The sequence below is a fragment of the Cebidichthys violaceus genome, unplaced genomic scaffold (genome assembly GCF_023349555.1).
Source record: "Cebidichthys violaceus isolate CVI_PGR_0920_01 unplaced genomic scaffold, fCebVio1.0.p SCAF_16, whole genome shotgun sequence".
Taxonomy (NCBI): Eukaryota; Metazoa; Chordata; class Actinopteri; order Perciformes; family Stichaeidae; genus Cebidichthys; species Cebidichthys violaceus.
The window spans coordinates 8,570,790-8,596,645 of record NW_027176329.1 but is presented as its reverse complement, the minus strand read 5'-3'; the positions used below and the strand labels follow the sequence as shown (position 1 = coordinate 8,596,645).

The following is a 25,856-nucleotide window of genomic DNA, read 5'->3' as shown; positions in this document are numbered from 1 at the left end:
ACTTCTTAACTCTGGGACCAGCCATGTATATTAATGAATGTGGTGTGATTTGAATGTATGAATAACTTACCTTCCAATTAATAGTTACTCTATATTTACAGTTATTAGCATCAGCTCTGCCATTGTGAGACCATAACGTGTTTGTGTCATTTATTACACCAGTGAAAATAAGGGTTTGAAATCTTAAACTTTATTTACAGTTTAAAATCTGGATCAAAACTTTTTGTTGGCTGAAAGTCTGCTATTTTCAGTAGTTTGATGGTTTGGGTTCAGAGATAATAACTGCTGAGTTTCTGGCGGCTAGTTGTTTGAATGACAGCCGATGAAGTGCACGAGAGGGACCTGGGAGCTTCCGCATGGTCCTAGTGCGACAATAGGTCACGGAGTTGTTTCCCAATCCGGACAGTTTTTAGCTAACGTTCCAATAAAAAATCTGTTAAATTATTGATAAAAAATATCGTGTAATGTTTTCAGTTGATTTAATGCTGTTAAATTAAAGTTTAACTTCTCACCTTTCGAACTAACTATTGTTTGAATTATTAAAGTTAGCTTTGCCTTTACCAGAGTCGTTAAAAGGACGCTAACACCAGTGAATTAGTCGTGCGCCGATATTGTCCTAGTCCGGCCTAACTTCTGTCCTGTTGTAAACATTAAGTGCTGCTGGTTTTTCGGGGATATTCGCTTGTTACAGGGTCGCCAAAGCTGTCAACACATCCGGGAAGATAGTTTTGTCCTTCACAATAAGATATCACGCTTCAAAAAATGTGTGCAATAAAAGTTCCTTAATTTTCATTTGAGTGTATACCACCACCTGCTGGATGTTTTTGTTAAACTCTTTTCATGCTGGCAAAACACCAGCTGATGCATGGAATGTAACAATTATGTACACATATGTTGTAAGTGTTCTTTCGACTTTCTCTCATCAAAGTCACTTTCCTATAGTATTTAGACATGTAAACGTTGAGACAGGCCAATAGCGGCTATAGCGCTGTCCGAGACAGGACATCTTGTCGTGTTAGATTTCACAGTTCTCAGCTGTCACTTCTGCACAACACGTGCAGAACCTGCTTCATATGTCAGCATGACTGAATGCACATCTAAGTAAAAACAATAACAGACACACAAGCATGGGTCATTTAAAAACTAATTTATTTCCATCCCGACATTGAAGGAAGATAATGGTGAACTGCAACCTTTTACAGAGCTGAACAGGCCGAGCCTCATCTACTGCACCGATGCCTGGAATGATGTCATTCAGGATCAATAACTTATGTAAAATATTCTTTACAGCAAAAGGATTGAAACTACATAGTAAAATACTGTACAGTGTTTTGCACACTTAAGCACTTTCAACATAACAGTATTTGTTCCCTAAAGGCAGACATTTACAGATGTGGAGTTGATCATTATGGCGGGTAACTGGTTTAGGTAGCGCTGAAGGCAAATACAAAAATATAGAATTATATGTGATAATATTTAGAGGGTGAAGTGCTTTCGTGGCAAGAGAACGTGATTGGATGAAGAGCAGCAATCCAGGACCTACAGATGCTTAATGGGAATAAGTTGGAGAGGGATATAAAGGGGCTGCACTGGTCCAAGAGATATACTGTTACAATACCAAAAACATCCACAGACTCCTGCTCATCTCCCACTTATATAATCAAGAACAAGTGTTCCATTTGAACATACCCTAACACAGTTATGATTTGAATCCTTGCCTGACATTGCGAGATGCTGGCTTTGAAAAGCACAAGCTGCTAACATGTGAAGGTGTTTTAAAAAAAAACCTTTAAAAAGATTTTGATAACTTTTTTTTTTTACTGAGCCTTCAGTCATCTCACACTGCCCTAGAAAATGACACATTTTCCTCCCTCTTCAAGACAGATGGCACATAGGAAGAGGTTGATATACATTTGTTGTATTTACAATTTAATGCAGCACAAATAACTTAACCTTGGCTTAATGTCTCTACATTCATCTTCCCAGCGTCATTTATCTCCTGAGTCCAGTCAGCAGTGCTCTGACTCTGCAGCTCTCGAGTGTTATCTGTGGCAGGTGGGTGGTTTTGAAGACGTTTTAAGGACTTTCAGGCATTCATCAACTCTTCTGTTCTTCTTTTTTAAAAACACAGTACTAGTTACAGCTCTCCCGTAGCATTTTGACAGTCTGACACTAAGGCAAAGTAAGACCACAGAACATTTTAATTACATGAAAAGGGTTTGTTACAGCAGCTACGATGGCAATTTGGTCATGTCCTCTTTCATTCGCTTGTTATGTCGAGGGTCCTCGTACACTCGTGGTGGGTTAGTCCTCCTGGTTTCGTCGGGTTTGGGAGCGGACTCTTCTCACTCCTATACTCTCCTTGGTGAGATTTCCAGTCAAAGCGGCATCGTGGACCTGCTTCATGTTCTCCTGGACTTCAGCTTTGGCGTGCTTCAGCAGGTCGGCCTGACCCTGAGAGAGAAAACAGGGGAAATCAGGAGAGAAGTGAGGGAGTACAGGGTAGCAAGGAGAGAAGTGGAAGGATGGAGGTTGAAAGAGAGCAAAAAGATGAGCAACTAGCTAGAGGCCAGAAACATGCTCTAGTGGTCTACCCTGAGGGCTGTTTGGATTTTTTTGTATGAGTGTGTGTTGCTGACCTTAAGGATGGTGATGTTCCAGCTGAAACTCTCCAGAGCCCGACTGACCTTGCGACCCCTCAGCCCCTCCTTCGCCGCCAGACTCTGCAGCTTCTCATGAAACTCCATGGCTAGAGCCGGAAATACACAAAACCACAGCAGGTTACAGAACGATGCTTTTTAGGCAACTTCATTTAAAACGACATCAAAGATCAACCTGTGAAGAAATATACCTTGGTCAACAAAATCATCCATCATTCCTGTGTAAATGTAATTGTACGCAATAAGCACCTTCCAAAAGAGTTGCTTTTTTCATTGATAAAGGACAATGCTTTCATTTGCCACAATACAAAAAGAGAAGATGGTAGATGCTCCTAGTATCCAGGTGTAAGAATCCAACAATATTATTTGCACCTGGGCGAAATAGCCAACGCAAGGCAGAGCAAAGCACCCAGGTGTCTGTTTACACATTAGAAACTGTATATATGTACCCTACTGTAGGCTATTATTACTCATTTTTTTCCTTTTGACCATCAAATTATTGCTTAATTAATTAAGTAGCATATTCAACTTGTAAAAAGCCTACGCTTAATGAAGAGACTTCATATCAATCGGGCCTACGTCGCCACCCTCAATTAATTGTTGTACTTCTAATTCATTTCTAGTCGGACTACAAGCATCAGATTTCACAAAGTGAGAGAAGAAGAAACAGAATGAGCAATGACGGATCCAGAGGAATGATGGAAAGTGGATGGAAAATCTGAAATAGAGCGAGAGAGTGCCATAAAAGATGGGCCGCCGGATAGTTGGAGTGTGTGTTGTGTTGTGTGTGTGTCTGGCTTCCCTTGACCACCCCGGGCCACTGTCCCACTGTTACCATGGAAACCCGGAAGTGGGTTAACACAGGGCACACATCACTGCGAGCCATCAACGAGAGCCCAGACGTTAAACGTGCCAAGCTGGGGACCACACATACACACACACACACACACACACACACACACACACACACACACACACACACACACACACACACACACTGAGAAAAGAGTAAACAGATTGGATGCAAATTTAACAATTCCCCACACAAAAATCCCCTCTCTGTCACTAAACGTCTGCAAACACTGACACACACCTGCACACACACATACGTTTGTCATTGCGCTACGTTCACACACACACCTACAGAAGTTACTTGAATAATAACCTTTACCGCGCGGTTGCTAGGCAACTCGAAGCCTACGTGCCAATGAAATGTGTGTGTGTGTGTGTGTGTGTGTGTGTGTGTGTGTGTGTGTGTGTGTGTGTGTGTGTGTGTGTCTACTTCCCTGTGAAACCAAGTGAAGCCAATGGAGGGAACATTATTTCCAAGCCAATACTTTGACAGTGAGCACACACAGACCAACACACAGAAATATGGTCCGGAGCCAGAGGTACAGAACGAGCATCACCTTCACTTCCTGTCCTCCATCTGAACTGTGAGCATTTGTGATAGGAAGAGAACACTTTCAGCCGGATTTAATTAAGAAACAACCAGGTGTGAGTCTCACCACTATACAGGGCAAGGCCCTGGAGGAAAAGCAGCTGCTCAACTGAGGTTCTTAAAAGGGTCAGTTCACCCAAATTACACAAAAAAAGAAGTGTTCTTCCAAAAGATATCTCCATATTTGGGGATGGTGGATACAATCTGGTGGGTGTGACGGCTACAGCTTATTATTCAATAATTTTTCTTACTCATCAGAGCATTCAGTGAGTCCTCAACCTAATGCATGTTAATCCATTATCAAAATGATGAAACCATTACATAGTTTGTCCAACAGGTAGCACTAACAAGTTCCTTTTCAACTACAAAATGTGTCTTTCAGCACATACGTCACAATTCTTTAATAAACAATTTGAAGGGAAACTTCTCCAAATGTTTGTTGACCATGTCCAATCTATTTATCAACTGATATATCATTTTCAGATTTTTTAAATTCTAGCATTGGTTATGTGCTTTCACATACCTTTAGTGATATTGATAATATTTGAATTGCCCAGCTTTACAGAAACCTTTGAAACATGAAATATTTAACATGTCTTTCCAGGAAATACTCTGGATGAACCACTGACCTCCCTGTGCATTGTTTTCATTGGACCTACTAACTAGCAAATAAATAGTCCCACAGTGTGTTGTGTGGATTACCCACAGTAATGAGGAATTTTTTTTTTGGACAAACACACAAGACTGAAAATAATTTAAAAAGCAATGTAATTCCCCCTGAGAATCTTCTTTTTCTATCTGACCTCCAGTGATTGAACTTGCTCCACTCTGGATGTGGAACAGTGTGCTGATGCAACAATGATGGGTGTGATTGAGTGTAGAGACGAGGGGAGACAGTGAAATATGTCAGCGTTAAGTTCATTTTTATAAAGTTTTAAGTGATAAAGAGACAAAACTATTTGCATGACTATATATCACTGGAAGTAAGAGATACAATTAGTGTTTTATCAATTTGGATGACCCGGCCCTTTGACACACCACCACATTCTGATGCTCTCTCTTCTCCCGTGGTGTGCTTGTCTTCCTCCCAGCATTGCCTCTAGCTATCCATCTCTGCCATCCATCTTCCCACGGCTTTCTTCTCCCTCTCCGTTTCAACCCTCTCTGCTCTGATGTAACAGTGCAGACATCCATCTCTGCCACCAGCCGTCCCATGGCTCCCTCTGTGTGACCTGTTTATGCGTTCCCGTTGCCCACCCCCTCTTCCCAAGACTGAGCGGAGGACCTCCGCCTTAAGATCACCTGATCGCCATCTTTACTCTGTACACACAGGAAGAGCTTTGTTCACAAGATCAGACCTCCGGCTCTGCAGCAGCTCTTTATCAGATGAACTTACTGGCACTAACCCTCTCACTTTAAAATCTCACTCTATTTACTAATAATACTAAAAGTGATCACATGTGAAATAAAAGTATTAGATACATACTGTATATGTATATATATATATATATATATATATATATATATATATATATACATACACATATACATATACATAGTCATACATATGCTGGAAACCCATATATGTTTAAAAATGTCTGTTACTGCAGCTTTATAAAATCCAGCACCCACAGAATTATATAAATTATGTGAATTTGTTTATTTTTTCTCTCAAAGCCACTGGTTAACATTTCCAAATGTCAATCACAGTTAGCACAGCAGCTAAAGGCTGAGCCAAGGTGGGGAAGGGGATGTGTGTTGTTTATTGCCACTCTGACGACAGTCTGGCTGACTAATGTCAGATCATCCAGATGGTCCTCCTGAAGTAAACAAACCTCTGTCAAACATCACAGAAGTGATATCAGCAGGTCAGCTATGGTGCCCTTCGCTTAACAGGCAGAAGGATGATCGATGGCGGGAGCTGCACAAATTTAAACCCCCTCTATCCAAAACATACAGATAAACCAGGACGGTATAAAGACTTATTTACATGTAACCTCACGTGACACTGTTGCTTAGGCAGATGTCTGCAGAAGATGGGATGGAGAAAATATGGTGGGAAAGGAGAGGAGAGGAAAGTAAATGGGATGCAAGAAGAGGAAAGGAAAGGATACAGGGAGAGGAAAGGAGAGAGTATAAGAGGAGGGGAAATTAAACGAGGGGAGTTAAGTTAATGACAAAAGCAGCGGCTGCAGTGTGGATAACAGCACTGTTGAAGAGGCTATGTGGGAGTTGCCATGAGTGGACTGGGAACATCAGCATGGTTTCAACACACACATCATAACACACACACATACACGGCTACACACCCATCGTCTGTATCTGTAGGATCCTGTCGTGGATTCCATCGGAGAGCTCGATCACTGCTCTGCTCACTTGGACCATCTGCAGACAGGGAAACATCTATTAGCATGTAAGCCACACGGCTGTAGTGCACCATCAACCCTATACGAATTAGCCATCTTGTTTTCTGGGTGTAAATCACACAGTTAAGCACATGTACAGTCTGTCTGATTGTCTGGTGTAAAAGGACACAATATACTACACATTAAAGTGGTGTAAAATGACATGAGAGGTGAAGATATACATTTAAATAACATGCTGTTGTTTTACATATTTTGGTGACTGAATAATTCAGTTGGAGTTCCCACTGTTGGCTGTTTTACCACAAATTGCACAGTAGACACAAATACACAAGCAAGCATGTGAAGGCACCCACAAAGAAGTGACAGCTATTTTAAATTAATACCCCCCCCCACACACACACACACACACACACACACACACACCCACACACACACAGGAATGGCATGAACAGCTTCTGCCCGATTAATTCTGCACTTCCTCTCACCCTGTTGGGACGTGAACCCCGGTACGGGAAAAAAAGAACACTGTTCGACAAATAAGGGATTAACTACAGTACATAAATTTGACCAGATCCAGGACAAACACACACACACACACAGACAGACAGTCCCTATTTCCTGTCTCTGTTGTTTGCCTCTCCCTCCCGGCACCAGGATTGAGGTGTGCAATCCATTTAGCCAAACGACATTCAAATCTATGCTAATGGTATTCAGCAAGCTTTTTCAACTCTGATCCGCCTGACTGGAAATGGAAGCATCTAAACACACACACAGAGACACACACAAACACACATTTTTACTAACACACTAATGCACAAATAGAATAGCTGCATAGCAGTGACAAACAACCCTATTTAAATTAAAGTGTCACGGTTTATACACCGGCGCCTTAATCATAACTTAATAAGACTAGAGACAGATCTATCTGTCTATCTACATCTATCTACAAACCCTCCCTCACTCACAATGCGCACGCACACACACACACACATCACACACATCACATTGTGCTCTCTTGACATTATCTCTATATTGGCAATTCATACTGACTATCCATCACCCTACCGAAGAGACTCCTGGGGGAATATCTAATATTAAACACAAACAAGTGCACTTTGAGTAAATATCAATTTAAAAAGTATTGCAGGGGCCAGACAGATGGCGAATAAAGGGGTGTAATGTTGTTTACCACAGCAAGACTTGAACATGGCAGGACAGGCTAGAGTGCTGGACCACATAGAGGTGGCCTGTCACAGAGTAACAAGACCCAGAGGGAAAAAGAGGAGGCAGGAACTAAGAGAGATCAATGAGTGAAAGAAGGGATGAGTGGGAGGCTGAAAGATGGAGGTAGAGACCAACGGGAAATATGTTAAAAGTGAGGACAGAAAGAAAGGCTGTCATTCTATCCTTGCAGCTGAGCAACTTAAACCCATCCAAACAAACGGATTCATCCCGCCTTATTGACTACTTGATGAGATGACTAACAGACCAATTGACCCCTCTGACCACGAGTTTTCCTCTGTCCCTCTTTCTCTCTTTGTATGTATTTCTAAGGGGGAGGCTGGATGTATTTTTAGACATCATTAAATAAATTAAGTCCTGTTTCTCCTCAGTCAATGAAAGTTTATTTGGGTGGAAACTCACAGTGGAGTGGAATCAGGCCAAGGGGAGGATGACGCCAATGTGTTTACCGGGCCTTGTTAGTCCCAGAACAAATGGATGTTGTCTGCTACATAACAATGAGAGCCCACTTTGTGTTTGAGAATACATTGGTTATAAAGGAAGCTTTGTCTGGGAGTAGGGGTTCATTGTTAGGTCAAGTACACAGGAGACGGGAGGTGGTTCACTGATTTGTGATCTTTGTTGCTTTTGTTTGTGCTTTCCTTCCTTTTTTATGTATTTCAGAGATGAGAAACTCCATCTGGTGAACAACCACAAGTATGGAACTGTCTCTTCATTCCTCACCATTTCATAGGTGGAGACAACCCGGCGAAGGACGTCCGGCAGGGGCCCCTGGGGCTCCAGTGTGGGGTAGTGGTCAAGGAGGTTGAACAGTAGTAAAGGTACCCCGTCTGGTCCTGACACCCTGGAGCCCAGAGCCAGGACGCACTGCATGAGGTTAGCCACCGCTGACACCCCACACAGCTCCCTGAATACTGCTACTGAGTTCTGGTGAAAAAAAAAGAAAAGAGGACCGACAGATATAATAACCTGCAAATTCAAATGCACACAAAGTTTCACAATCTTCTTCTTTCTTATTTCCTGACCCTGATGGAAAAACATTCCCACTCTGTCTCTCACTTGATTTGTTTTTTTCTCTTTCATTCACACACACACACACACACACACACACACACACACACACACACACACACACACACACACACGTAATCAAAAGTCACTTCTGCAGCAGAGCTATTTGTCTTTTCTTTCTACTATTGATTTGCTCTCTGTAGTTCTCTCCTGCAGCTGCGCTGTTGAAGTAGTTCAGGTTGAAACAGAAGAAATTAATAGATGCGGATGACAACAGTCTCACCACAGTGACTGAACATATAATTACTCTTTGTATTGCCCAAAGGTGACACACAAACAGACAAAAATGCTGATAAAGGTTAGATGAGCTTTTTTTTCCAACTATTGACTAAAGTTTTACACCAGTGGCAGTCTTCCTTTTTTTCTTTACAGTTAACTTGTATATAGAATAATCACTGTTAAATTTTGATACATTGATAATGAGCAAGATAAATGAGATATCCCTTTTCACTTGCAAGTGCAACATATTCATATTGTTTGTGTTGTAAGAGCTCAAAACCCACATTCAAAGCAGCAAATAATCACATTTGAAGCTGGAACCGGTATTTGTTTGGCATTTTTGCCAGATAAATGACATACAAGGATTTATCAAAGTTGTTATTGATTAATCTTCTGGTGAAGTGATCACAAAGTTATTTTTTCACTGTTACTCACCTGCATATTTTCCCTCAGGTCAGTGGCTTCTCTCAGCGGAGGAGCAGCCAACTTGAAAACCTCATCCACAGCCCGGACCCCCAAGTCCCTCAGAGCTGTGTAGTCCCTCCCCTTGCGGGCCTTGCGCACAGACAGTCCCCTTTTGTGAGGCTTTCCCCCTCCCCTCCGATTGGTGAGGGCCACATGGACAAACAGCTTGGCGTGGGCAAGTTCCTCTCCTGTCAGAGACTGGAGTGGTATATGTCGGTAGCCCGGTTGAAGACACTCCAGAGGGATGGTGTACTGGCCTGTGGTAGAAGAGAAATCACATTTCATTTGAAAAAAATATGAAAACATGTTCAGTAAAAACACTTTAACAGTCTGATCCACTCTGACCCTGACACCTACCTATGAACTCATCCCCTATGAAATCGTCATCCAGCACCACAAAGCGAACCATGGCGAGCTCCGGCAGGTTGATCTGGAACTCAAAGCTCTCGTCAAAGACTGGGTTGTCCCCATTCTGTGTCACCGTCCTGGTGCGGTGCTCTGTGCAGTCAGCTGGGATACCGTGGATCTCAACGTACACGTAGGGGTCCACTACGTCTCCTTTGGCCCCGGAACCACGCGGCTTGGGCAGGTTCTGGCCGCTTATCACCTTGGAGGCCAGAAACACAATCATGAGTTTAAAGGATTATTCCAGTTCATTAGAACTCAACATTTGTTATGGTCGAAGCATTATTCCAGCACACCTTCACATGGAGCAGCTGTGGAGACACACCAGGCACCGTGTCTCTGGTGTCTGCACTGAAATAAGACACCTCCTGCCGCATGATGGCTGGCCGCAGAACGTAACCACAGTTCCCATTCTGCCGGAACCAGGCTGTGTTCAGGTCCATCATCAGTCCTGCTGTCTGAAAATTCATAGACACAATCTGGCAACCGCACTTCCACAGGTCCTGAGGGTTCATATTGCTCGAGTCAATACGCATGGGGTTGGGGTACACCCGTGACAGGAAATGCTTGTTGTGGTTGACAAAGTCTCCAGGGCTCTCGCCAGCGAGACCCACGGCCAGAGACTCATGAATGGAACACAGTTCCCAAGGACTTTGGCTTTTGGTCGATGTGGGGAAGTCAATGAAGCGGACTGAGCGGCAAAGAGTTACTAGGTCAGAGAGCTCCTTCAAGAGTTGGAAACGTTTGGGGACAAGATGTTGAGGATTAGACTGAGTTACTGCTGTGAAAGAGACATTTTTCTGCACCATGTCCTTCTCATTTCCTCCAGGCGCTGCCACTCCACTGTTAACCGCTTTCATCTTTTGACACATCTCTGCCCCTTCATCCTCCTCACTTACCTCCCCGTCCTCCCCATCAGGACCTGGCCCCAACTTCTTACCCTTTAGTAGAATTCGATGCCTTAGCGCCTGCGGCGATGGTAAGTATGACTCTCCTTCGTATGGCGGATCTCTGTATAACTTCTCCCCTAGTATCCTCATGAGATGTTGCCACATCACTTTCTGCTGTGGAAGTGAACAGTGGTTCTCAAGACATATAATTAATGGGTACTGCGAAGCCACAAACGCAAATCTTCCAATTGCTTCTAACACACAACGCAGGGCCAGTGGTGGTGAGAGAGTGTGTCCAGTACACACCACCGGCTCCTCATTGGGGCCGTCCCAAACGTTCACCTCCACACAACGGCAACCCATCCTCAGCGCGCGGATGTAGCCAGAGATGTCAGACGGACCTCGAAACTGGTCCTCGATGAGGTAGGTGTTGTGGGAGGAGCTGATGTAGTAGTGGGACAAAGGCTGGGACATGTCCTGGCACACGGTGTCGTGCTCCTTGTCGAAGAGGTGGCACTCTGCCGAGGTGAGGTAGCTGGTGAAGCCATCCAGTGACAGGTATCCCTCCTGCTGGCCCTCCTCCGATGGCTCGTGGGACTGGATGAGCTTCAAGCTGGTCTCCTCACTCACCTTGAGGTCACAGTGAGAGAAGGGAATTGAGAGATGAAGGAAAAAAACTTGAAAGGGGTGTAATGATGTAATAGAGGCTGGGATTTGCAAATATATGTCTGACTGGTTTTCTGCTATTTGTATGCCTGATTAATTCATGTTACCCACTTGAGTCATGCCTTGTTCAGCCTCGAGGAACCTCATCAGGTCTTTGGTGTCCAGGAACTCCTTGTTGCTAGAGAACTGCACCAACAGAAAGTAGATCTCCGGACGTGTGCAAAAATCATGGAAGACCTCGATGAACTGCTGCCTGGTGACTCGCTCATTTCTTCCTATTGGTCTTTTGTTTTCAACGTGATCTTTAACTCCAGGCTCATTATCTAGAGTGAGCCCACACATCCTCTCCCTAACTCTCTGGAGCTCTTTGAACCTGTGCTCCACTTTGCGGGCGCCGACCCCTGGGTTCACGCTCTGTATCAGCCTAACGGCCAACTGCAAGCGGATCCCTTCCTCGACGTCTTCCTGTCCGTCCGAATCAGCAGCAGAGGAGAACAACTGCTCCAGCCAGCCAAGACGAAGGCTGTCCTGGCTGCTGGAGAGCATGTCCAGGGCATGTTTCCCATACTGCATCAGATACCTGCAGGAAGAACGGACAAGGAATATGCAATTGGACAGAATATTTTCCTTACTATACTGCATCACAAATATATTAATTTTTATCTCAGGTATTTCACTGACAATCACATAGAATACAATTCCTGCAGCAGTAGAATAGCCTTCCACTCACGCAAATCTCAAAGGACCACAAGAAGAAAATCAGCTCACTAAGATCTCGCTGTTCCCCACAATATAATCAATAAAGAAGAAAAACCAAAGCCTAACACACAAGGAGATGCCATGTTGGACTAACATCAAGGTCCTAATTAAATTAGCTAGATTAGCCTCCTACTAGTTCAACCATAAATTAAATCTTTATCACTATTTGCTCATCTTCATGTCAGTCAGAAGACCAGTGAAGAATGTGTGTTCACAAAACTAATTCATTTTATGGGATTAGTTCAGCAAAAAACGCAGGGTCATCCAGCAAAAAAGACTGCTCCCAGTTCTTGCTGTGTCATACCTCAGGCCCGTCACCCAAATGTTAGCCACTTCAGCAGAGTTGGCCACCAGGTCCAAGCTTTCATACATCTCTCCATAGATGATGGAGAACGCACAGTCCTCGGAAATCTGCTCATAAACTCCGCTGGTGCGGAAAGTTTCTGTGTTACGACCTGTCCGTACCTAGAGTGTGAGACCAGAAGTGATGCAAACACAAATCAACGCTTGCCTTCCTTATGATTCAGGGTTGTAAATATTCCCAATGCTTCTAAAAGACTCAGTGAGATCATTAATAAAGTGAGGGAGGGTGGATTTAGACCAGAGGTATTCAAAGAGGGAGAGGGCTCCTAACACCTTCAGGGGAGGCTCAGTGAATGGAAGTGAAAAAATATGACATCAGTTATTACATTGGTTATCAAAAGAAGATCACATAGGATAACCTAATGTGTGTGAATTGGTTATAGAAATAGTTTAGGGATACAGTAGTTTGGGGGAATTTTACAGTTTTTCCCACTTAACCACAATCATAAACTAATAAATGCCTTGGAATAGACCTTTTTTATGTATTTGGTGTAGTCTGAAGTAATGTCAAACAGCAATATTAGCTTCAATCTTGGTTGAATTGTGTAAATGGTGAAGTGTGAAGTGTCTATGGGTTCAAATAACATAATCAGCAAGTAAACTATATGGGGGGGGGGGCTGTTTCCCAGCTTTGTCTAAAGGAGGCCCACATTCTCAGACTTTGAAAACCCCTGATTTAAACATTTCTTTCTCTGGACACTGACCTCCCTTATGGAGGCCAGAGAGATGCGGGCTTTGTCTGACTCCTTCTTGGATGGCTCCCAGCATAGAGCCTGGAGGCCTGCGTCCAGCAGGTAGTAACGCTGGTAAACACGGGAGTTGGTTCGGATTTTCTTCAGCTCAATCCCCTCAACCTGAAATGAATAGATGAAGTTGTCAACCGCTGATTTTAAACCGCTTAAAGCTCACTCCATTTCACTTCTAACATTAAACTCTTGATGCATACAAGGGACATTCAATATTTCACGCACAGATAAGTCAAATGTATATGCAATGCAATGCAATATTTGTATGTTTTTTTTACTTAATTATTATACCTTTACTGTGTGATTCCGTATTTATTATTATTATTACTTGTTTTGATCTTGTTTTTCTACTTATGTCTCTTGTTTGTTCATTTGCACTATGCTGCTGTAATCCTGCAAATTTCCCCGCTGTGGGACTAATGAAGGATTATCTTATTTTATCTTATATTCCATGTAAAGGTTTACGATGTGGATGACCCACCATGGAGTGGATACAGTCTGCAGCACTGCTGATCTTCTTTTCTGACAGGCTGCTGCTGAAGGACACCGTCTTCTTCCTGTCCCGACCAGCACGTGACCCATCCTGATGAGGAGGGAGGAAAGGAAGGATGAAAGAAGGGCGCAGATAAAGAAAGGAGGAGGGGGGGGGGGTAGCGCAACAAGAAGAAGACAAATGAGTAGAAAGAGACAGACAGTTATCCCTCTGAACAGTATTATTTGCTTGGGCATGAAAAACATTTATTTTTCATCCAGAATGGATCTCAAAGGATTAAAAAGGCATGTCATCTTATATAACAATATATAAACACAGATTATTTGGTCTACTACATAGAGCCTCCTCCTCCCAATCTGTTGTTGTTCCTGATAATAAAAGCCTTTGCTTGCCCTTGCCTTTCACCATTACACCATTAATCATACCTGACCAGACAGAGGCAGCAGCATTCTAATTGTGCCCCTCCGCAACGACGCTGGCAGACCCAATCAGTTTATCTGAGCTCACCATCGCAGCTCATCCGTCTGATTTATTGACCGATCAGATATCACCCCCACAGAGAACAGATAAGAGCATAAATGTGGGCGAAGTTATTTAATTATGGATATTTTAGAGCCCTGATAAAATCCAATCAAAGACTTAATTGAAGCTAATCTAAGGTCTGAGCAGGATGACATAACTGTAGTTGATTCTAAAACTGACTGAGGACACCCACACACTCAACATACTACTGTCTGACCTACATACTGTAGGCCTGTAGATCACAAGCAGGGAAACAAAAAGCAACAGACAATATGTAATAAAAACAAATCTTTAAAATCAAAATGTAATTTTACAATACAAACTGATAAGATTCTGGTTTTCTTTGTGAAAATTCAAAATACCTATAACTTTATTCCAATCTTCATATACATACAAGTACATGTCACCTGACATTTGCTTAGTGCCTGGGGAGCAACTTGAGGGTTCAGTGTCAACCATTTCATTCAAAATGTTATTGAAATTAAATAATATATGTATATATTATCAGTCTTTGTTAACATTCAGTTTTCTTTTAGGAAGTTGTTGTAGTTGTTGTTTTGAAACAGTCAATAACTCATCAGAAGACTATTCTTTTGCATGCTTAGGCCTGTAGTTTATTTATAATATATCCTGACATTTATTCCTCTCATTCATAATTCCCTTACTGTCATTGTTTGGGGCTGTCAATCCTGATATCAGCTGATTTCTCATCTGTTTAAATCTATCCAATAGCACAGCGACAGATCTACTGTTAGCCTATCATCTTCCTGCTGTCTCTTTTGAACATGATTCTCTCTATGCCTTTACATTCATGCTGCTCCTCCACCTCCCCATCACCGCCCAGTCTTCGCATATTTATTTCTTCAGCCTTATCAGTCTATAAGTCTCATCATCATCCGCCACCACCACCCATGTATAGACTCCACAGCGGGATTCATGTTGCTGCTGCTCAGAGCAGACACCCCTCCACACAAATCTCCAGTAGAGTCTAAGTGCCAATGACTTTCTGTCAAGACTTCATTATCATATATCATCTGTGATAATAAACAATTATCTTTTCTTCAATTAAAGTGTCTCTCCTGATTGAACTACATAAAGCTAAAATGGTTTGTAGGATTTAAGAAGTCCAAATAGATCACCAGTAGGCCGATCAACATTTTCATATTCATAGTGAAATTCTGTGATCAGCGGCATATTAATATCTACTCATCAGCATGACTCTGACTTCATTCAAATAAGAGTTCATATGAGAGCACTTGGATCTTTTATGAGAGATGAGAGGAGGGAACCCTTCATATGAAAGAAATCTGGGGGATATGAAAGGCAAAAAGAGATGAGAGAAAGAAAAGATCCTGTGTTTCATCTAAAGAATATGAATGAACATGTGAGAGAGGGGAAGCATAACTCACAGAGGATGAAAAGGTTTCCCTCAGAAGGCGCCTAACCATCACAAATCCTCATAGAATTAGCTCATTAGGATGGAGAAGTGTTACCAATGGCGACAAGTATTTTTCTGTGCCGGCGTGGTGAGGGAGGAGGTGCTCTAAAAATACACCTGGTGCCTTGGGGTATGATAGAAGGGGTGTGGACAGAGAGACAGTAAGTCTTTCCTTCAAGACCCACCTTTTAATCTAACTCTGAAAACTGCAGGAATCAAAAGGAAAAGCTCTGATAATCAGTTTTAGCCCCTAAAAAATATTTGAAGAGAATAAAACACTTGATTGATTCTGTGTTCTGATTAAAAAAGCTCCACCCTTTGTAGTGCTTCAGCTACACGTCTAAAAGAGGAAGATTCAAGACGCAGCTCCACCACACCAGCAGCATTGATTTTGAAAAAAGCACCCGATTTGAATATGAAAGCTCATGGGAAATTCCTCAGTGACACAGAATGAGACGCAGAGTCAATACTTGTTGACTTAACTCACAAATACGTGACACGTGCAGCTTCACACAGGAGCGTACGGTACCACTCCAATCAGTCACCCTCTCTCATCCTTTCATACAGTGTGGTGACAGGCACCGGAGATTAACGGTGGTCTCAATCTGTATCTCTTCCTGTGTGTGTGTGTGTGTGTGTGTGTGTGTGTGAGAGAGAGAGAGAGAGAGAGAGAGAGAGAGAGAGAGAGAGAGAGAGAGACATTAGCGGTAATGTTCCTTGTGTGGCTGCACCAGCACCAGTCGCAGAGCACACGGTACTCATTTAGGAAACTCATATCTTTACAACATGTACTCCACCGACATTTATGCACCATGTGACAAGTAACAAACGCGTCATTCTTGATTAATAGACAAGTGATGGACAAATGTACCTTCCCCTAAAAATCGAATAAACCTCATATGGTGTGTGCCGGTCACAAGCTGTGTTTGCAGCAGGAGAAACACCAGCATTTCTCCCAGGGGCCTGTTTAACAGTTGAGATTCAATTATCTCACGTGTGGAGGCTGTCCTGCACGTGCACCTCTGTTACACCTATGACATGAATTTACTGAAAAAGAGTGAGACATAACCAAACAATGCTGACGTCACTGTAAACTCTGAATGAATTATCCCGACAAGACGAAACTGGAGGGCACAGATTAACCTGCAAGAGGATAAAACACATGAAAAAAATACAAAGGTACATTTATTGATTTTTCTATGCAAAAGCAGCACACACTGTCTAAGCAGATTAGAGCACAAACACAGACACACAAATAAAACAAAACAAGTGCAGCCTCTATACCCTGATGAAAAAGAAAATCCGTTATACTTCAATCTCTGTTAGAATGTGCTGTATGTTTCTGTCACAAAGGCCCTATTTTGTTTTTCTGACGAAGCGGAAGATGAGTCTCCAAAACCACTACTGTGCTTCAAAACAGGAAGCCGCCTGTCAGCTCGTCACAGAGCTTCCTGTGGCTTCACTGAGGGCCAAGTGAAGCGACAACACAAAGGACAAAGAAACAGAGAAAGAAAGAATTCTTTTATACAGTAATGATGTCACTGAAAATGACTCCTAATTCTAATTATTGATCATTATCTTTAAGTTTAGCACATACGTGAGCCCATGAAATGATTTATTCATTACCTAAGATTACTGTGAATACATTTGGAAAATTACGCACTGCTATGAGATTACTGATGTCCCTGATAGTACATGATGACTGATTGAACTGTAGGGACAGATGGATGGATGAAGTGTGAGAGAAATGGGGAAGACTGTGTGGCAGAGCAGATTAGAACCCACAAGATGACAGAGATACATCACAGAAAATTAAAAACTTGAGAAAAGAACACTGATTAACAAAAAACGAAGAAAGAAAAAGATGAGCTAAAAGAAGGATGGAGAGAAATAAATAAAGGAGCTCTTTGGTAGATCACTGTCTATGTCTTTATGGGTACAGAGCCCTTGGTATTTGCCTGTAGAAACCAGCACGGCCTTCATTAGCCAGCTTACATGCATGCATGGTGTGATGTATGAGAGTGTATGTCTATATGGATGCAACACGCTTGTATCACTAATTACAGCATCTCAGAGTCGGCAGAAGGACGATGAAAGCCATTAGTGGATGTCATCTTTGATCCACTAATTAAGACAAACAGTAAATCAGAGAAAGAGAGATGCTTGTTAGATGAGAGAATGTAAAGAATAGAGGAGTGAGAATTGGTGGGGAGGCAGATCTGTCTTCCCTCTAGCCTTGTGTGTTTGACGGCAGATGATGGATGATTAATGGCATAGTTTATTCCAGTGCCTCTCACGCTGGAGGGTGGGGGGGGTAGGGGGTGATTTCATGGAAACGTGAGATGATGTATGGAACGTGCAATATAAGCCTTCAATAAGAAAGTTAGGGACTCTACTATCAAGATTTAATATTTCATTTAGAGATAGGGGGAGATTTGTTTTGAGGTTTATTTGTGTTTCAAAGCCATTACTTAATCTGAACACTCACGTCAGGGTGCCAGCAGCCAGCAGTATGTGTGTGCTTATAGTTCTATGCATCACATTATACCATGGCTAAGGATTATTTGCTCCTGATTGGCTGGCAGGTGCCCATTACAACCGTATAGTTCCAATCAACCACACTGCTCTGAATCGCTGCACAAGACCATTACACTGCAGGTAACCACAGCAACAATAATGATGCTTCATCGCATGCACTCAGTTAACTCTTACTGATGAAACTGACCTAAATGTGGATTAAAATAGATGGGAACTTACACACAGTTGCACATGTGTGTGACTGCAGTAGAGGACAGGACATTAGAGTCAAACAGGGCGCAGGAAGCACTATGTGGTCGAGTCATTCTGTCAGCGGCTTCATGTCTGGGAATACTGTTAAACACAAAATGTGGTGAGCATTCACAGTAACTCAACTGCTCAGTCTGCCTGTAAACCCCTGCCCTTGTGGCAAGTAGCGCTGCAGCTCTGTTACGCCTCAAAGCTTTGAAGTCCAAAGAACTCTCAGGCGTGCACACAAACACAGTCACAGACACAAACACACAAAATGAAATAAGTAAAGGTTGACTTTAAAAGGTCATCTTGTCAGAGAGCTAACCACGATTTCAGCTGACAAACGTCACCGATGCATTTACTGAAGATAGGAGGATCGCTAAGACCATGAACAATGAACATGAATGTTGGAGCCTTGAGTCAGGCATCAATGATCAAAGCGCTGAGCGGGGTTTTCACACGCCTCAGTGATGACTTGAGGTGAGGCTCAAAAACAGGCACAAACTCAAGACACACACATGCATGGCTGGATGTATATTGTGAATCACCAGAGGAGATCAGAGTAGTTGAATGTTCTGTGGCTCCATCACAATCAGTGAGAAGGTTTATCCACTCCCTGTGCTGTGCAGAGGTCATGCTTATGCAGGCTAAAGTAGTTTAAAGCAGGCTACATATGTTGATCTGAACTGCAGGAGGTGCTCAGGGCTGCTCTGACTCAAACAACCCCAGCTGTGTGCTAACGCCTCTGGCTAATGCTGCTCCCTCGGTCTGAAAAACACTCACAAGAATACATATGCACACACAACTCCATTAGACATGCATACTGATGAAGGTACACGCATTAAAATATGCTGTCCAGTAAATCACATGTCTCAAAATTTGATGAAAGTCAAACATTTTGGGAAATACACTTGTTTAGCTGTTAGATGAGAAGATCAACACCACTCAAATGTCTGTCTGCTAGATATGATGCTGGAGCCAAGAGTGGGTTAGCTTAGCTTAGCATAAGGTCTGGAAACAGGGCAGGGAAACAGCCTGGCTCTCTCTATACTTACGTTTTCATGCAAATCAAACAAACAAGACACAATGTGCTGATTAGTGAGATTCACAGGTGTTGTTGTGCAGATTTGTTACCTTTGTACAGAGCCAGGCTAGCTGTTTCCCTTTACTTTCAGTATTTATGCTAAGCTAAGCTAACCTTTCCCTTGCCCCAGTGTCATACTGAGAAAGTGGTGTCGATCTCATCTAATTCTCAGCAAGAAAGCAAATGTATGCATATATCCAAAAATGCTTGCATTATTCCTTAGGTTTTAGGATATGTTGAAGCAGTCTCCTTTAAGGGTTGAGGCAGTTCTTGGCTTGTATGGATATATGGTTGGATATATAGTTTGTGGTACATTCTCTCTCACACGCACATAAACATGCCAACCATGTATTTCTGAGTCGTATAGTACATTTTTGACATGAGTAATATGGGAGCTGGAAAGCAGATATTTGCTGCGCCTAGCTGTGTTTTACTGGATGTCAAGTCTGTGCAAGTGTGTGTGCTTATGTGTGTGTGCTTTAAAACACAGACAAAGAGAGTGTCTGATGGTTATCTACACATCAAGATGAACTTGAAACAGACACAAACTGAGCGGGCAACTGATTCTGTATCTCCTTCACGCACACGAGAGAGTGAGACAGAATAAGTGAGAGGACAGCGGAGAGCATGAACAACATACTGATGAAATGCAATTAAAGGTACTCTCATTACCTCAGTCGATGCAAACAGGAGCGTGCACGCACACGCACACGCACACGCACACACACACACACTGGACATTAATCACATGATTCCTGTGAAAAGCAGTCTGGAATGTCAAATTTCCTGTTTATCTGCCTACATACCACCCCAGACTCCTATTGTGTGGAATCCTGAGTTGAGCCATAGGGGTAGTTTGGGAAACAGCAGAACAGACTGTTGTGTTGACGGCTAGATTCATAACTCTGAGCTCCATCTATCTAAAGCCTCAGGTGTCTGAGATTCAAAATACAAGCACGTTTATGATGAAAGAACAAACGTATGCGCACCGCTGTGGTGAATGGTTTGCTGCACGTTCTCAGCATTAAGTGTGCCCACTGAATATCGACAAATCTAATACATCATCAAATGCAGTGTACAGCATCCCCCCCCCCACCCCATGCTGTCCTGCATTAACTACACTCTTCGAAGTGCAGGTGATGTTCTGCATGCAGAGCCAGGACTTAATTAACACCATTTCTGACCCAGAATGAGATGCCAGAACGTCACTGAAGCAAACAGAGTGTTTTTAAATCCTCTGTGTCGGGCTGGCTGCAATGTCGCAACACACAGAAGACAGACAAGAGCAGGCCTGCTGTGTGTGTGGGCAAGGAGGTGAGGAATATTTGTGTGTGTGTGTGTGTGTGTGTGTGTGTGTGTGTGTTATAGTGAAAGAGCGGTAGAAAGTTAGGTGTCATCACCAACTGTTTATGACTTAATAGCAATATTGCAACATGAACTTTTCAAGGATATTGGCCAACTGGCCGGCTTCCTGCTTGCAGAGTGAGAGCCAATCAGACACAGAAGAAGCCATGCTTGAATAATCATGTCTTTACAGGCAGTAGCTCTAGAGACAAGCAGCAACTCAATACAAGACCTCACACACGCAAAGTCGACACCATAAGAGCACAAAGTCAGCAGACGAGTTATTGATTAAATGTTAATGATAAGGTAATACTTTGAATGCCCTTTAAGTCAATAAAACAACATCATAAACTGCTGAGTGCGATATCTGTGTAAAGGGTTTAATATAAATAAACTTGACATAAGGGGCTCAGATCGGTGTAGGCAGCAGGGTTAATTGGACAGGGGTATTCAACTGTGAGCCACACAGGGAGGGGTGCAATTTCTCATTTTAATCAAAGACGACAGCAGGTGATTTCACTTTTTAGTTCTTCCTCCTCCTCCTCCTCCCTGGCTGATGAAGTACTAAAAAGTGACATTTCCTGCTGTAGTCTGTGAACGGAACAAAGCCTTCCCTGCACATATATATATATATATTAACCCCACATATGACTGAAAACTTTGAGTGTTTTTCCTGTGAGGTCATACTCGAGGCTTGGGTTCTAAAAGTTTGACACGCTGCATTTAAACTCACTATCATCTTAAACGTGTCATGATGTCCCTCTTCTATGCACACAATACTTCTACTCATTTGTCCAAATTTCTTCAACAGCATTTGAACATGAAGGAGGTGACTGATTATTCTGCTATTCTACAGATGGAAAGGAAGCTGAAAGGAAGCAGAGTCACAGTATTAACTGTTTATTTTTGAAGTTGCAGGTAGAGTATATAAAGAGGTGTTGGGGGAGAGCCAAGTGTATTTATGAGTGTGTTAAGTCACACCATTCAGTAGTGCTTTGATAGTGATGTAATGTTTGTGTAACCATGATATCCTACTTTATCTTGCCTCATCTTCAATGGAATCATTGCTCATTAAGTCAGGCAACAGTTTGCATGCATATTTTGTTTTGAAGTGTTTGTTTCCTCTTATATTTCAAAGCAAGATGAGCCGTTTCACCCCCCCCCCCCCCCCCCCCGATAGCAATGATGGCCTACCTTGATCAGACTGCTGCGTCGAGGGATTGGTTTATAGGCTGGATCTGATCCCGCGCTTTCCCACGTCGGGGACTCGCAGCTGGATTCGTTTTGGACCCTCTTCACGGTGTCTGACACGCCGCAGTTTCCGTTTGACACCGGCTCCCCTCGGTGCGTCTCCAGGCTCACTCCGGCTCCTCCTGACGCAGCTTTCCAGCCAGCAACCGGTGGACCGATGGCGCTCTTGTTATCTCCAAATTCAGCCATGGTGACACTTTTTTTGGGGGGGGGGGGGGTTATTTCTCAGATCTCTTGAAAGCGACACGGCTCCGAACGCAACGACGCTGCACGCGGACTCAGGCGTGCCATCGTGTGAAGTGAACGACAGGCAACCATGCGCAAAGGAAAACTTATCTGTCTCTCTCGTAGTATCTTCCTCCTACACACACACACACACACACACACACACACACACACACACACACACACACACTCACTGAGGGGGGTGACAGTAGGGGAGACAGCTGAGCGACAGCAGTGACCGACACCTTCTTGACGTCCACCGCCAACACTCAACACATCTCCGCGGTAGCTGGATGTGCGCTTGCGTTCAGGAAATGCACATGCCACGGAGGCTGTGTGCTCCTCCTCCGCCGCCGGCTAAATCGAAAGTCCTCTTCACACTGTGCTACAAGACGACGCACATCATGATGATCTCCAAGCCTACATTTGAATCAGCTCCTGCTGTGTGTCTCGCTCCAGTCTTCACCAGCAGCCACTGGGTTTATGAGTGCAGCCAGCAGGCTAATAAAGCCGTCATCTGTCAGATGGGTGGGTGGTCTGAGCTCTCATGTCTCTCCAGCAACAAAGTGTGATTTGGTGGTTAAATCACTTTGTCTACTTGGGCTTTATCATCAGTTATAATCCATTACTAAGAACAACTTTTGAGTTGCCAGGTTGGGAAATCTCTCTGTAATTGGTTTGATGGTTTATTTCTAGAACAAAGGCTGCAGAGTATCTTGACCAGTGTCCATTTAGGCCCACTAACAGCTGTTTTAACATTTATAACCACATACTTATGATTGACCCTCTATTAATGACTTTTATTGACATTAATGAATGCCAACCCTCTTTTAAAGATTTATTAACGATCATCAATACAAACGTAACAATTAAAACCTTTCATTAATGACTCATAAGCATGTATAACTGCAGACTTGGCGATTAAACCCCTCTATTAAAACGTATTAACGATTATCAATAGAAACGTGACAATTAAAAAAGCCTTCATTAATGACTTATAAACATTTAGAACTGAAGGCCTTATATTAAAAACCTTTATTCATTAACTTTTTACATTCATAACTGCAGTCATAATAATAAAGCCCTCTATGAATGACTAATTAACATTCATAACAGCAGATTTGATATTCAAACCCTTTATTAATTCCTTGGCATGAGTAGAAATCATGATTGTGTCATCCTGTATATTTTGAGAAAGTAAGCTATTGTCAAGGTATTTTTGCAGTTTAGACTCAAATTAATATTCTTTTGATATGCACATTTGAGACGGTCCTTTGCATACCTAAACACACAGTAGAATGCTCCATCAACTGCACCTCTACTATTCAATTGAAATCAAGGTCATGGATTTTCCTCAAGGATGCAGGGGGACATTGTGATGCATTGCTCATGGATAAATGCCAAGATGCCTTCCTCAAGGATAAACGCCAAATAAAATGAACGAGTTCACTTTTTTTGCCGGAAATGTAATTGCCAGAACACAATTCCCCACTAAGAAAGTTTACACAGAGAGCAGTACATCCAGGTACTGTCTGTTGACTGGTGTCCATGTTCCCTGAACTGCAGGGTTTCTGTGACTCTGCAAGACAAACACCACGCTCTAAATAGCTGAAATGATTTTGCTTGTTGACACACAGTTATACCAATACTTGCACAAATCAAGGTCAGTGCAACATTCACTGAGGCAAAACCAATGTGCTGTGTGATTTATTTGATGAAGGTTCCCACCATTCTCAGTGTAATTTCCCCCATAATAAAACACAGTCTCGTATAGAGTTCATCATTGAGGGGGACCTTATCTGAAAACACAGGAGGTTCTTCCATTTCGTTATCAGTTCAACATTAACATAATTTAGTGACTCCAATAAAAGCTGCCACCACGGCGTCCTTGTTCAGAGAACTAAAGTAGAATTTTGGTAATGTAATACTGAGTAAACAGAGGTGTCACACTCTCACAACATGTTGGAGGACATGCCTGTGTTTTCCTTCTCCTGGCAGTTCAGTTTGCTCATTTTCTTTAAAGGGAAATGATCATCTAGCTTTCCAGGAGGCTCTCTCTGGAGGACATTTACACATTAGCTTAAGGAGGCCTGAAGGGACTATAGACAGAGGATCAACTCTAAAGTCGTGACTTCAGAGGGTCTCTTAGAGATGTACAATTTGTGTAACTTCAAAACACACCATAGAATTAGTAGCATCTGTCACAGGAGCCTGCATCTGCTGCATTTTATAATATATAGATTTAATGTTTGCAGTATTTTTACGACCAATAAAAGGGTGGCTGTTGATGCAGACGCTGAATTCAGATGTCTGATGAATTATGATTGAACCTACAAGTGCTGACTTGCAGAGTGCATTAAGCAATGCTGACATTAATACGGCATCAGCCAGGCGGCAACACTCACCAACCATCTGATCTAAAGTTATAGGGTTGACTATGTAAAACTGTACCATTGGGGTGTTTTTGTAAACACATTCTCCTCACTTACGTTTGGTTGAATCAGGTCCAATGTGAAAAGGCTCAGTGGTGATTTGCATCCCGTGATGTAATGGCCTGTAAGCAGAGAAAGGCAATAACTCACACTCCCAGCCATCATCAGTGATGGCAAGGTACACTTATCACAAACGTTTTTGCTCTTGCTTTGCACAAAACGTCTCCGTCCTAAATCTGGACAAAACCCTCTGCAGTGCGATAGATGAGACATGTTTAATGATCAGTATTTCCTTATCAAAGCGCCACGGACAAGATATTTTGGCAATTCCTGTCCCAACAACTATATTTTAGTGGGATTGTTTCTCAAAATTAAGACCACACTTACACAGTTTGGCTGCTAGAATATATATAAATACATATAGCAATGGTACAAGACTGAATCAGTGAGGATGTAGTGAGCAGACATTGTCATTGTGGGTACCAGTTCAGACCCCTGTGGAATACTGGTTTGCCTTTGCTGCCATCTAGTGTTTGTCATCAGAACACACTGCTGAGTTGAGAGAGCGCTGCATAAATTGACACCATCCACTTGTTCTATTATTTTGACTGTATTAAGTAATAAATCGTTGCGAAACCTACCACCTGAAACAAAACAGCCATATGGAAACTAGAAATGTTGATTAAAGTGCAGTAGTGCAAAAACATATCGGCACCAGCTCTTTTCATAACGCGATCCCACCAGCTACTAGCCCTTTGACTAAAATCAGTATGAAACTAAAATTAAATAGGTTTTTTCACAAAAAGTATAATATCTCTTAAGTTTTAAAATAAATTCTCCACATCCACACAATGACTCTTCTTTTTACTGTGTAGCTCAAAGCTAGTATATATTATGAACTTTTGGTTTGGTTTAAAACTTTAGGGGTCAATTATCTTGAATTATCAGAGGAAATTCTATGCTGCAATCTAATGTATAAGTAAACTCCATTCTCAATAAACCACG

At 42.6% G+C, this 25,856-nt stretch overlaps 1 protein-coding gene across 1 annotated transcript; it reads right to left on the bottom strand.

Annotated features, from left to right (window-relative positions):
• Nucleotides 1–1,132: 1,132 nt before the first annotated feature.
• LOC137872676 (inactive phospholipase C-like protein 2) lies at nucleotides 1,133–22,841 on the bottom strand. Its single transcript, XM_068711017.1, has 12 exons — nucleotides 22,138–22,841; nucleotides 13,775–13,876; nucleotides 13,252–13,401; nucleotides 12,489–12,649; nucleotides 11,537–12,005; nucleotides 10,166–11,389; nucleotides 9,822–10,071; nucleotides 9,435–9,721; nucleotides 8,433–8,636; nucleotides 6,411–6,486; nucleotides 2,640–2,749; nucleotides 1,133–2,454 (listed from the first exon to the last, which is right to left on the bottom strand). Exons 1-12 carry the CDS (start codon nucleotides 22,381–22,383, stop codon nucleotides 2,305–2,307), a joined length of 3,429 nt encoding a protein of 1,142 aa, XP_068567118.1. The 5' UTR covers nucleotides 22,384–22,841; the 3' UTR covers nucleotides 1,133–2,304.
• Nucleotides 22,842–25,856: the final 3,015 nt, after the last annotated feature.

What these genes read in the sequence shown, in the direction of transcription:
- LOC137872676 (XM_068711017.1), bottom strand. Translation starts at nt 22,383, where the DNA reads ATGGCTGAATTTGGAGATAACAAGAGCGCCATCGGTCCACCGGTTGCT. An exon ending in CTGAACAAGGCATGACTCAA is followed by an intron (nt 11,390 to 11,536) that starts GTGGGTAACATG and finishes TGTGACCTCAAG; the next exon opens with GTGAGTGAGGAGACCAGCTT. An exon ending in ACCTGAGGGAAAATATGCAG is followed by an intron (nt 8,637 to 9,434) that starts GTGAGTAACAGT and finishes TTTTTTCACCAG; the next exon opens with AACTCAGTAGCAGTATTCAG.